At 47.8% G+C, this 14,123-nt stretch overlaps 1 protein-coding gene across 1 annotated transcript in view; it reads left to right on the plus strand.

Moving 5' to 3' along the window:
• The first annotated feature begins 124 nt into the window (after nt 1–124).
• Nucleotides 125–14,123, plus strand: part of DKK3 (dickkopf WNT signaling pathway inhibitor 3) — a 39,473-nt gene continuing 25,474 nt past the window's right edge. Inside the window, exons 1-3 of the mRNA XM_004683039.2 lie at nt 125–385; nt 6,888–7,025; nt 9,847–9,930. Coding sequence (XP_004683096.1) covers nt 176–385; nt 6,888–7,025; nt 9,847–9,930 — 432 coding nt within the window. The 5' untranslated portion in view covers nt 125–175. The remainder of the gene's footprint in view (nt 386–6,887; nt 7,026–9,846; nt 9,931–14,123) is intronic.

The raw sequence follows: 14,123 nt of genomic DNA on the forward strand, positions 1-14,123 counted from the left end.
CCGGCGAGGCGGTGCTGCTCTGTCTGGAGGAGCTGAGAACAGAGGGGATTGCATTTCCTCTCAAGTAGGGGTGGGTGCGGGAAAGAGGGGTTCCGGGTGGAGGAGCGCATAATAGCCGGGTCTGCCTGCCTCTGACCGAGCTCTGGACGCAGGCGGCGGCTGGCGCAGAGCGGCGATGGGGCGACTCGGAGGCACCCTGCTGTGCCTGCTGCTGGCCGCGGCGGTCCCCACAGCCCCCGCGCCGGCTCCGACGACTTCGGCTCCTCTCGGGCCTGGCCCGGCTCTCAGCTACCCTCAGGAGGAGGCCACCCTCAACGAGATGTTCCGCGAGGTTGAGGAACTGATGGAGGACACGCAGCATAAACTGCGCAGCGCGGTGGAGGAGGTGGGTGAGCTGGGAAGCTTAAGAGTGGGGTCTGCGGAGGCTGGAGGGAACCCTGCTCAAGCGCTGGCCAGGTCCTTGGTCTCCAGAAAGGGCTGGGAAAGGCAGGCAGATTGGGAGTGGTCTGAAGGCAACTCAGGGTGAGCCCACCTCCCACAAAAAAAAGCATGCCTTCCCGGCAAACTGGATGTGGTGGCCTGTCCACCGCCGACCAGAGTCACCCTCTGCCCACCACACCCTGCAACCGGTGTGAGTGTGCATTAACCTGGTGCTGTAAGGACACTTGCAAGGTCCCTGGTATTCCACAGTTTGGAGGCCCAGGAAACTTCAGGCACCTCATGTTCTAGCTTGTTTGCTGGACTTTGAACTTGGGCCATCTTCCCAAGACAACAGTCAGGATGCTTGCTGTGTGGGGACAAAGAGACAAAGAGCTTTGAACTTGCTGGCAATCTGGCTGGCTTCCCAAATTCCAGGTGGAAGCAGAGAGGGCAAATCAGAGTCCTGAATCCCCTTGTGAATGATCAGAGTGGTGGGTAGGAGGAGGAGGGTAAAACTGAGATGCAATCCCATCTTCACTCCAAGGAGTCAGTCGGTCCTGGATTCAGAGTCCTCCCCTGCCACTCATAGTCATGGAGACATGGGGAACCCCTTAACACCCTGTAACTCAGGTTCCTGTGAGAAGTGAATGTGATCATTGTCAGATACCAGATAGCTTGGTAGCTTTGCACAGCTGCTTTACCCCTCACATGCAGGTCCAAACTTTGTGGATGATTCCTGGTCTGTCCTCAGTGGTGGGACCTAAACATTGCCAGGGAGGCCTGGCTGGAGGCAAAGCTGGCTCAGCTCTCTCAGTCCAGAAGTGGAGCTATACCCGGCCCCTGGGGTGGATGGGACAGTTGAAACCAGTTCCAACTGCATCCTGTCCTTGGAGTAAAGCCAGCTGTGCCACCCAAGGAGTCAACAAAAGGCCAGATATGCAGGCTGGAGATGAGCTGTTTCCACCTCTCCATCAGCCTGGAAGTCCCTTTGGGCAAAGCCACCAGTGCTGGCACTTGTCTTCTAGGAGAGGTTGAGTCCCTGTCCCCACTGTGTATTTTGGGGCTGTACCCTCCTTCTTTCCAAGAACAGTCAAGCCAAGAGAGTTTGCAGTAAAGGACACCCTGGAATAGGAGACAGTTGCATAGGTGGCTGTACCTGAGCATTCCTGGGACAGGCAAGATTCCAAACCCAAGTATTTCTATTTCCTGTGATAGCAAAGGAATCACGATCTGCAACAATTAAAGGGGGGAGGGGAGTCAGATAGGCCCCAAGGTCTCTTAACGTTACATGTACAAAAGAAGTTGTGCTTGTGACCCTTCTGCTCCCAGGACAGGTTATCTGCTTTCCTTATCTCAGTTTCCTCTCTGGGATTTGCAGGCAGTCTTCATGTTTTCATTCAGTGGGAAGGTGCCCAGGTGGCACAGGGCGCTGATGGTAACTCCTGGAGAGGGAGATGAGGGGATACAGGCAGCTCCTCAGTCTTCTCATTGGTCAGAGCAGTTTAGTGGCCAGTGAGGCCCCTCCCTGCCCAGTGGCAGTGTCCCCTTGGAGCACAGCTGTCCAGTTTGGCTCTGCCAGGGCCCAGCTTCCTCCCTCCAGATGGAACTCTGCTGGACCTATGCAGATAGACTGGCTGAAGCTTGTCACCAGGGGAGATGTTGACAGTCAACTCCATGCCACCGAGTAGTTGTTTCCCAGAGTATCCTCACTGGGGTGGGGGCAGGATGAGAGAGATCCCAGTATGGAGCCAACTTTCCCCCTCCCATCCCAGGTCTGCCACTTTCTAGTGGTGGGATTCAGGGTTGGGAATGGAAAAATATCTACCCTTCAAGTGAAGAGGACCATGAAGTGAGAGGATGCAAATACAGCACGCCACCTGGTCACCTGAAATGATGTTGTAAAATAGGCGTAATGCAAGTCTCCCTCTCATGAGGGGACTCTAAGGAATACGGGAGATTATATACTAATAAGTAAAGATTAGCATGATCATAATAATAGCTGTGTAAATAATAACAAAGAACCACTAGTGTCTCCTATATAGAATCTCGATAGATTATGACTGTTAGTATTAATTTTTTTTAGAAGCAGAATATTCCTTCAGTCTCACCAACACAGATACTTGCTATTTACTTGTTGTCTCAGATACTTGCTATTTACTTGTTGTCACAGGGCCAGATGCATTGCTTGTTTACATAATTGCATCATAAATCTGCTTTCAAGCAACTTCCTGACATTTTAAGTATTCCAGCTGATTCAAGCTGTTGATTTGCTTCAAGAAAAAGACAAAGTTAACTCTAGTTGGACCATTCATGGGGGAAGCAAATCTTTAAATGGTTCAATCTGGTTTTATGATTCTATGTGGTACAGATCATGTAATTTAAGGATAAAACAGCTTTCTTCCCCTCCTCCCCTCTCCACATTCACTCATTACCACTTGTATAACTGGGCTATTTTACAATGTTCTTATCCTCTCACCTGTTCCTAAGAACTCCAATAGCAAGCCTAGATTTATTTCTCCATTTTTTCCAACCATGCCCCTTTAACAGACCCACAGATTCAACCAACTCTAAATGCCATTTTTAAACATTCACATTCCTCCTCTATGAAATAACTCCTATTGCTTCAGGCTTAAGTTTCTCTTGCTAGTGGAAGTAATAGTTGTGGTTGAAATTTCCATTGTAAACTGTACTTCTGGTTCATGGTGCCATTAAAGAAGTTAGCTCAGTCTATTGAAGTAACAACTGGCTTTGACGGAGAAAGCTTTAGAAAAAGACTGTCTGCTCAAAGCAAGGCAAACTCTAGCCTGGATGCTTTGTCTACTGCTATTTAAAACCCAAATGGGAAGATTTAGATTCCAGTGGGAATTTTACAGTCATAAACCGATTCCTTTCCTCTGCTCATGTCACCAGGTTCCTATACTTTTCCAGCCGTATATTCCCTGTCACTGAACACACAGGATCTCTTGCTTACCAAAAAGCAAACAAAAAACGCACAAGTCTTCTTTCCTTGTCCTTCCTGCCTCCTGTCATGCACTCTTTCATGTCTTCTCCATTTTGTTGGCAATTCTTCGAACACATGACATCTCCTGCCTGCTCTTTCCATGTCTACCCAAACATACCCTGGCAATCCAGTGCTTCTAGAACTGCTCTCTTAAGGGACATTATTATGAAAGTAGCAGTAGATTATATATTTGCTGGGTGGCAGAAACCATCCCGAGCACTCCACTTCACAAACAAGGGGCTGAAGTTTAGAGACATATGGTATCTTGGTTCCACGTCTGCTTCATGCCAGATCTGGGACGTGCCCCACCTCGCCTGATTCCAAAGCCTGGCACTTTGTACAGTGCAGATGTTGCCAGACAACCTGTTCCCTAACGCAGTGGCCAGCTCTCAGTGGCTTGGTCCTTCTAGAGATACAAGGAGCGATTCTCAATGGGAGGCCCTTCCCCAGATATCATTTCTATTCTTGGACCTGGTTCTAGCCAGTCTCTTAACTCTTTTTTTTCTTTCTTTCTTTAAACTCTACATTATAGTTGGTCCTTGAACAACTTGGGGGGAGGGGCATGAGGGGTGCAGATCTTCATTGCTTTCAAAATTCTATTTACAACTTATAGCTGACCTCTTATACACCCAAGGATTTAACCAGTCAACTTTGGGGTTGGTTGGTTGAATCTGCGGATGCAGAACTGTGGCTAAAAAAGATCTGGTGTACCCCATCATCCTCTAGGGTCATATGTATTTCCCAACTAATCTTCAGAATATGCTGCTTCTCTCCATTTCCTGGAGCAGAGGTTCTCCGGGATGGGGAGTGGGGGGGGGGTGGCAAATAGTGGGAAGGGAATACTTCAGAATCACCTGAGAAGCTCACTGATAGCCTGATAGCTGGGGGGTGGGGGTGGGGGTGTGGGTGGGGTCCCACCCCAAGAAATTCTAGCTTGGCAGATCTGGGTAGGGATTCAGATGATATGGTGATAAATATAGTCAGACCTATAACTACAGATATAGATGTATAGGTATAGAGATAGGGATAGAGATAACAGATTTTTTTTTTAAATTTTAAAATATATTAGTTGTGACTCTGCTATACTTTCCCGGCTAAGAACCAGGTCGGTATCCGCTGCCTTAGAACTTCCCCCCTGAACCTGCGTGCTGGCCTTTCTCCTGACAGGCACATGCAGGTCTTCTGATCACTTCCTCTGGTGCCCTGCATGGACCTTCTGCCCTGGCCCAGGGCACGTGCCCATTCTTGTCCAGGCTGCCCTGACTTGTCCTCTTGCTCTTCTCTCTCTATTCATGTGTACCCCATTCTCTGAGACCAGCCCAATCCTGCCTCCTCCCCCTTCTGAAAACCTTTTTGTCTGTTCTGTGCAGCCCAGGCTTGCTTCTAAAGACTATAATAATTGTCCTGAAAATGGTTTGTGTGGGACTCTCCTGTCTCCCCAGGAGTGCAGAACCCCACAAGGGCAGCAGAGAGCATATAGCTTGGAGTTAGAATGACCTGAATTCTAATCCCACCTTTGCCTTGTTCTACAAGCAGGGTGACCTCAAGCAGATCTCTTCACCTCTCTCAACCTCCTTTTCTTCATCTGCAAAAGGAGGTCATAACACCTTCCTCTGATGGAGTGCTATGAACTTTCTAGGATACATGGAAGCTTTTGGTGTAAGAGCTCAGTCACAACTGATGTCAACATCAGGGCTACTGTTAATGTTATCATTATTGTTATTCTCAAGCCAGTAATCAAGTTTCATATATCTCAGCAATTATCTCCGGGTCAAACACAATAGTCACTGCCCACGTCCTCTGTTGGTTGTTTAAACCTTTGAGCCTACCAGGCTTTCTTCGGACTTCTGGGTGCATGTTTAGTGCTACATGAAAACATGGGAATTCTTTCCCCTCCAGCTCAGCAAATCTAGTTGGAAGAGGGAGGAAAGGAGGGGTATCTAATATGTAAGGAGATAGAAGACAGTGATTTTTTTTTTCATGGGAAAATCTTTTTGAGGATTAGTCTTAAGAAATAAAAATAGCGCAGAGTCAAAGACACAGTATTAGAGTACTGCCAGCCACCAGCCAGAACTTTTCTTCATGCTTCTCATTTTCAATTCCTAGAGAGAGTATCTTATTGGCTCAACCAGCCCATGATGTGACCTCCTTTTGAGTCCAAAGAGCTGTGCATGTTCTTCTTGTGAACTGCCTACTCATTAAGAGCAGGGTGGGGTGAAAACTCTGAAGGGGTAAACTGGGTGCAGACATGAGCTGAGTGACCGTTCTGGTATAGAAGTCACAGAGGCTCAAGAGACTGAGGATTTATGGACAGTAGCCTCTGAGACCTGACACCAGAGAAGGACACATATGCCAGGGGAGTGGAAAGAAGGGGTCCCCAGAAACTAGTTTAGTGTCTTTCCACAGTACCAGGGTCCCTCTTATACCCAAGAGGTAGGGAAGAAGACATAGCTGTGTCCTTACCTGCAAGGGGGTAAGGGCTGTCTTAGTTTGGGTCCCCCAACCCCTACACTCTGTAACAAGGATTAGGAACAAGTTGGTTATTGGGGAAGTGATCCCAGAAACACTAGGAGGAGGTGAGATGGACGAGAAGCAAGGCAATAAAGTTACTTCTAGGGGCACCTGGAACCCAACGGGTATCCTCAGAAAGGCTGTCCCATTGAGGTGAGAAGAAGCTTACCCCACACCCTGTCCTTCACCATTCAGGGATTGTTCCTGGTGTGTTAACTCCCTAGCGCTTGAGACCTATTCAGACCGGGCATATTTTTACAGCTAGAAAATACCCTCAGAGGACCTCTCTGGTGGTGCAGGTGTTAAAGTCTCGGTGCTAGCAAGCTGTCTCTAGCCCCAGCCCCAGCAGCAGGGCCCAGCTAACCCTCACATCACAGCAGATCTCTCCTGTCAAGGCTGTTCCCCTCAGCAGTATATCTCAGTAGATCCACCTGTTCTGCTCCCCACTCTGATTCTTGTGAATCCCCTCACCCCTGCCCAGTTCCTGTATGCATAAATAAATAAAACAAATCTTTTTAAAAAGAAAATATATTCAGAGAGAGAGAGAGAGAGTGTTGGCTGTTAACTTGGGAACTGAATGCAGATGATTTGATATTAGTCCATAGAGAGATGGGCGTGACCCTCTCAGCTTTTGTATGGAGCCAAGATTATTCAATGGAGGGGTTCTGATCCCAGCTCTGCCCTTCACTGAGAGTCTTGGGTAGGTATCCAGTCTCCCTGAGGCTGTTTTCCCTTTTGTAGAAAGGGAACCTTCAGCACTCAGAGAGAGGTTTGAGGTCTGAGACTCCAGCAAATGTCAGACTTTTAGTTGACTCCAAGGGCGTGCTCAGTGAAGGATCCCTAACTTTACCACCATTGTTTGTAACTGCAGAAGAGAAGCGGTACTTATTTCTGGTAGGCTCTGATTTATGTTAAGAGAAAACACTTTTACTCACTAAGTTAATTCATTCAATAGATGGAGGCAGAAGAAGCTGCTGCTAAAACATCGTCAGAAGTGGAGCTCGCAAGGTTACCTCCCAGCTACCACAATGAGACCAACGCGGAGACGAAGGTTGGCAATAACACGATCCACGTGCACCGGGAAATTCACAAGGTGAGGGCGGTCCTGGCTGGCATGCTCTCCTTTCTGTAGTGCCCAACTCCCCTGGTGAACTGAGGTCTTGTTTACATGTTTGATACACAAGCAGAAGCACAAACAAGGATGGCAAAATCAGGATTAAATACCAAAGAAATGTGAGGGAGCTGTTTAAAGGGAAAAGATGTGCATCAAAAACCTAAATTCACTTTTGCATTGAAGCAATAAATTTAACTTCAAGTTCTTGCCAAGCCAATTGCAAAGGAATACTGGGGGTTTTTTTCACTTGAAAATAAGGAAGCAAGCCATTTTCCTAGTATTGAATTTGGGGTACTCCATGGCCAAGGTTTCATATGTGCATCCATTGAGTGTTGAAATACACACACATTATGTAACTAGATCTTCACCGTCTTCTTAAAAGACACTCAAGTGTGACATTTTCCGAAGACATTGCCACAAGATGAAATATTCGTTTCCTGGTTTTCCATTCAAACTTCTGTGGCAAATTTCTTCCCGCCCTACGACATACCTAGATGTCTCTCCATTACTATCTTCATGAGAAGCAGGCATGTTTGTCCCTGATCTGAGTTGAGGAAGACAACATGGTAAATCTAGAGGAATGGAGCCTTAGCCTTCCTGGGTAGTAGTTGTCTCCAGAGGGATTTTGGCATCAGTTTGAAAGCAACCCAGGAAGTCGGTATTTTCTCAAAGTGAATCTGCTGTGTGTGTGTTCACAAAGGGCCGTGGCAATGACATTCTGTTGTGAGCACAAAGGAGCTTGACCACTGGTCCCCTCTCAACTCCTGTAAACAAGGCCATGGCGGCTCTCGCTAGGGGGCTTACTCCCAGTAGGGCCACGCTCAGGTAGAGAATGAGCTGACTGGCACAACAGCACCTTGGCGCCGTAGAGCAGCAGGGGCCAATGTTCACGAGCAGTCACTTTGGGGGAAGCAGCCTCGCTGTGGCCTTTCTCCCAGTGCGTGCTGATGGGCCCCACTTCAGAGGCCCTCTCTTCCCCACCACCCACACTCCCCAAGATAAATGAGTGAGTCACCGTCTGAACAGAACTGCCTGGTGGTGTCGATCTGAAGACTGAGATGGTTTCAAAAATGATTATCTTATTGTTGTCAAGACCAACATTAAGTCATCCTTTCCTGACCAGAATTAGCCAGCAGGTTTGGTTGCTGCTCACAGTTGCTCCTCAAAGGTGTCAGAATACCCAGTGTGGGTCCTACCCGTAATGGGATTTTGCAGAATTATTTAGATGCTATGACCCTCACCAACCATATTTATGAAGTAGCTTAGCAACATCTACACTACAATCTTATGAGGATCAGATAGTCTAGATCTTATGAGCGCTTACTGCCAACTTAAAGTGCTGTACAGAAGCAAGTTGATCTTATTGCTACTCTGCTGGAATAACAAAGTTCCATAATCAGCACAGTTCAGTGCCTTGCAAGTGGGTTCCCTGGAGCACCTGGAGTGATGAAACATATTTGACAATTTTGCATCTATTTGTCCTCCTAGAGATATAAAGATACACATTCGTGTGATAAAGTCTCTGAGAAGGTCTACAAGGGGATGTATAATACTTTAGAGTTCTTTTAAATACAGCATCGGTTAATCCTATAAAACTCTAGTGTGGCATATGGAAACAATCTCTCTGTCCTGAGGAGATGAATTATTTAGAAAAAATGTTTAATTATGTTGATGAAGATGTGACCCTTACCGCCTCAGAACTGGGACCTGATCCATGGCTGCAAATGAGGCTGAGTTTCCACGTTGTCTGGGTGTAGGTTCCTGAGATACTAGAGTTGGCAGGAACTTTAAAGATGACCTACAACGGAGGAAATTATGAATCAGAGAATAGAAATGAATTTTTCCAGATTACATCCTAGATGACTGTTTTGGCAGGTCAGTTTAAAGAACACAGCTCTGGGCCATCATTCTTTCTACTATGCATCAACCCAGATATGATCACTTCTGATGGGGCATGCACAGCCTGGGTGCCATGTCTGGACTCTCAGGCTCAGTTTTTGTTTTTTGGTTTTTTTTTTTTTATGCATACAGAACAGGGGTATAGAGATGCAGGAGCAGTGAGAGAATTCACCAGAGACAGAGTTGGGAGTGGAACAGGCAGATTGAGGAAGTACACTGCTCTAGGGAGCAGCAGGTGAGACAGGAGAGGACTGCCACGCCATGTGGGTCACCTTCCTGATGGAGGATCGAACTCGTGCTCCAGTGGCTGCTGATAGCTTCACAGTGCTGCGTTTTAACCTGCTGTGCCACCAGGGAGGGCCCCAGTGTCAGCTTTGAGACACCTGCTACTGATTACAGAATCAGAGGCAGAGTATGTGCCAGAGGAGTGTTGTACCAAGTCTCCCACTGGGCTAAAGCCCTTGATAAAACAAAATTCACTAGAATCAGGTCTGAGGCCGCTGTCGCTAAAACTTGCTTATCATGAAAGATATCCACTGAGACTCCCAGACCTGTCATCATGGAAAAGAAAGTTGACACTGGGTTTCATGTGATGAGCTCAAAAGTAATAAAAATAGCTGATGTCGAGTATTTGCTAGGTAACAGGCTCTGTGCTCAGTGTTCTCTGTACACCACCTCATCCTTCTCCATTGTGGCCCATTGGTGGAATCCATCATAGCTCCTGTTACTGCGTGGAGGGGCTGCCCGCAGAGAGCTGCTGGTGGGGCTCAGCGAGGGTGGAGCGGGCATTCTGTTGACTTTGCTGGATGCCCCAGATTTCAAAAATGAAATTAAACAAAACTCGAGTGATAGCGCCATAATTCCTTTTATTTCACATGCGCCCTTCTTGTTCTAACAATAGGTCACCAACAACCAGACTGGACAAACGGTCTTTTCAGAAACAGTCATTACGTCTGTGGGAGATGAAGAAGGCAAAAGGAACCACGTGAGTTGTCGTTCCCCTTCACTGATACACCAAGGCATAGGCACCTTCGTTTAGGCTGTCAAGGGTGACCCAGTCTTTAGACCTTAGGCAGGAGAAAACTGACTCTCACATGCCTCTCCTGCCTCATTTCTACCAGGATTCTCCAGTGTCTATATTCCTGACTGACCGATGTGGTTAGGTTCCACCTGTATGTATTTGCATCAGTTGTTGGGCTCCGTGACCTTGAAAGGAGAACAAGTTGGCCCCCAGGGACATTGACTGGGGACCTGGTGCTTGAGGCCATGAAATCCCCTAAAGCATGGTGCACACCTTTAAAACTCAAGCCAGATCAGGCAGTTTGGGAGCAAGAAAACGGTCAGTGGAACCTGATGGCCTAAGGAAAAGTGTGCCCTCCCCCCCAGGTTTCATGTTCTGGCCCCCGTATGGATCATATCTGCTGCCTGCTGCCTAGTTCAGATTTGGGGTGGCCTTTATAAAATTATATAGTCCTAAAGTTGGGAGGGGCCGTCATTTCACAGAAGGGAGAACATGAGCACAGGTCTGGTGCCAAGGAGTCATTGGTTCCCAGACTCCCAGGTCAGAGGTGACTCCCTTGTACCTCATCTTCTCAAAGAGACAGCTAGCTGCAGACACAGATGCCTGATGGGTCGGGGCCAGGTGCCTGCCACACACGTGGTCACTGCCAGTACCAGCCTCCATGGACCAGGCACCTTATGCAAGTCTCCCCTCTCAGGTGCAGTATGTGCCCCTCGTCTTCAGGAGGGCCTCATCCCAGAGAGAAAAACTCACTGTCCCTAATAGTGAGGGAGGTGGTGCTGATGTAGGTTGCTGGTGTTTGGCACATACCCAGAAGTTTCCTGTAAGCTGGGGGTCCCATCAGCTGTGTGTCGTGATGGTGACCATTCAAGGGACCATGGTGGCAGTGGAAGGTGTAGGGTGTAGAGCTCTGGGCTGGAAGAGCTCTGGGCTGGAAGCATGAGACCCTGAGGCGTGGGTCACGTGGGATTCCTACCTTCAGACAAGGTCATCTCTCCAAACTCTCCATCCACAGCCTGTGAAACTTGGGGATTTAGTTAAGATCAAGAAGAGAGACCACACTCAAAGGTAACAAGAGAGAGGGAAGTGAAACTAAAACAGTCTGAGGATACACGAGAGAGAAACTTTCGAGTATCCGGATGCAAGCCCCCATTTTCAGCCCCGTGAGAAGGGCCTGAGCAGGAGCTACTGAATAGAAAGCTTGGGGAAGTAGAACTCTCAGGGCTATGAATGAGGGGAGAAAGAAAGCCATTGTTCTCTCTCACACACCCAAGTGTATTATATACCTGCCCCCTGGGAACTTCCCAGAGTCTGGACAGCACAGCCTTGGCAGTGAGCCCACCTGCACCTGCTAGAGGCCCAGGTACAAATGTGGCCTGCAGCAGGATCACGCCACGCTCCCCTGTCACTGCCCAGTGTCAGGTCTGAGGCCTGTGGTGGCGGATCGAAGCTCTGAGCCTGCTGGGGACATGAGAGACAAGACTTAAAATAGGCCAAGAGTGTGCTTGGCCAGGAGCAGCTGCCTGCACTCATGCATGGTAGCCAGTGAGTTTATGCCGCTCTCCTGGGTGAGCACAGCCCGTGTACCAATGCCTGTCCATGCTGTGGTTCAGCTGGGAGGCCCAGAGCCCCCTCCCTGACACACAGTCCTTGTCCATCATGTGATGGAGACATACACGTGCTGCCGTGCGTAGGGCATAATCGTAGCCCCGCGTACCACAGACCTAAGGGTGCAGGAGGTTAGTAGAGGGGAGATTATCAAGGAAACTTGGCAGGTAGAGACTCAAATGTGTTTTCATGATTCCTGCTCAAGACCCATTGAGTGTCTCTATGAGAATCAGTTGCAATCTGATTAGTTAGAAGGGAGCGTTGAAGCATCTGATCCTTGTCCTGCCAAAGCCTGAGAAATCCTAAGTTCTTTAGACAACAGACTGGAGGCTTTTCAGGTCACCTGGGAAAGGGACATCTGGTGGCAGAAATGGCAGGGTGTTACCTTCTGACAGAAACTCACTGGTTGTCAGGAGAAGTGAGAGCTGCTTTCAGATGCTCACAGAATTTCCCATACAACTCCCTGTATTGCTCCTGGCTTACCATTATCTGAACCAATTGAACTGGGGCTCAAGAATCTTTATTGAGGCATTTTCCTCCCTTTACCAAGAAGGAAACTGTAAAGACTGTTTGCCTTCAAAGGAATGCAAAAGGTCAGACATTGTCACACCGTCCTGTTCCATGGTTTTGTTAACTGACTAAGGTTTACAACTGGGTCTGCAGTGCATTTCATACTGAAGAAACTTGCTCTTAACAGGAGACGGGAGAGTTGCCATTCAAAAGACAAAATCATATGCTGATCTTAACTTTAAAATATTGTAAACAGGGACTAAGCATTCAGAATGTAAAATTCCCAGATGAATTCGATTAAAAATCATCACCAACACCAGGCATTTTCCTTTCCTCAAATGCTGTTGTGTGTATTAATATGTATGGTAACCTGAGGAGGCTCATGGAAAGTTACAGACAGTAATACTATATGCCTGTCTAGAAAATTTAGCACAGTGTGTGCAAGGTATTGGTCTGTTTTTACATTCAAGTCTGAAAAGACATTGAGGTTTGTTATTGTACCCAAATGAGAACACTGTGACGCTAATGAGGGCTGACCTCTGAGGCTTTTGTGTCTCTTTACTGGCTGGGATTGGACTGACGCGGCGCCACTTTTGTGCAGGCGGTTAGGGAGAAAGCAGTGTGCTGGGAGATAGGAGGGCAGACAAGCCATTGTGTGCAAATGGGTAGCTTTTATTTATAGTGCCGTATCCCCAGATATGATGGAATGACCCAGTTAGCCAAAGCACCATTTCATGTTCAAAGGGACACATCCTAAACTCACAGCCACAAAGCTTAGCCAACCATGCACTTGCTGTCTATTCTATTTTCACAGGTGACTTTAAAAAGTAGGTTTATTTTTTTGAACACACCTAATCTGAACGTAACAGATTCAGTCATTTATGACCGACTCCAGGATATTGGTCAAGGCTTCAGCGACAACAGGCAGATTTCTCTACTGAGAAACAACCAGAGTAGTGGCTCGAACCAGAGTAATGACTTCCTTGGTTTGGACATGACCAGAGTGGACAGTGCCTTTTGACAGCAGACCAGGACAAGGACAATGGAATTCTCTGCAAATGCGTACCAAATGTCTGTTGTGAGGATACTTTGTCTGTTACTTGTGTTCAAGTCTAGGGGAACTGACTAAGTCACAGCTGAATTTCGGAAAGTGTGTTTGTTTCCCGTAGAACTGTAAACCTCCCATCACTTCAAGGCCAGAGGGACCCAACAGGGTGCAGGAGGAAAAAGGGTGTTGAATGGCCTCCTTCTCCATCAGGTCTCAGTTACTTCCTGGCCCCAACTTGTTTTACAATGGGCTAAACACAGGTGGGGTGCCAGCTTTGTCTCCTCCCTGTGCCCTGATTGCTGATGCTGGCATTTTTCAATTTAAGGAAATTGCAGAGGTCACCATGATGACAAGTCATGGGCTTATCTGAATGGAAATGGTATTTCCATAGGAAATGACATGGAATGCCATGCCATGGAATGGAAAGGGCATGGATCTTCAGTTCCCAAGGCCTTGTCCCCTGCAAAGCCTTGCTGGGGGGGTGGCCATTTCCCAGGAAATCAACTCACTCCTTCCCTGACAGTCTCCAGGCAGAAGGAAGAAATCTGAACTAAGTGTGAGACTCACCTGACTTCAAACCCTGCCCTTGCCCCTGACAAGTCCTGTCCTTTATCAAATGGAGTTGATCATCCCCTTCCTTTCCCCTTGCAAAAATAAAACCAGTAAGGCCAGGCAGGAACAACTCTTGGTGTAAGCCTCATTATTATGGAAGATAATTAAAACTGGGTTCTAACTGACACCTTTCCTGGCTCCCAGAAACCTACTGCAAATAAAATAGTTTGCCTGGAAGCGGAGGATGCTGTAAGGCCCCCTCCGGCCTCTTCCTATTGACACACAGCAGCAGCCTCTCTAGCGCCTGCCTGGCCCTCTGAGTCACGCGCTTTGCCAGAAGCTCTGTGCTCCTGACACAGGATTGACTCACCCTGCTGTTCTCGTGCTTGCGAGTCATAGGAGCTGGGTTTGGATGACAGGGCTGGCAACAGAAGGGAGG

The sequence above is a fragment of the Condylura cristata genome, unplaced genomic scaffold (genome assembly GCF_000260355.1).
Source record: "Condylura cristata isolate star-nosed mole 26May11 unplaced genomic scaffold, ConCri1.0 scaffold00015, whole genome shotgun sequence".
NCBI classification, from domain to species: Eukaryota; Metazoa; Chordata; class Mammalia; order Eulipotyphla; family Talpidae; genus Condylura; species Condylura cristata.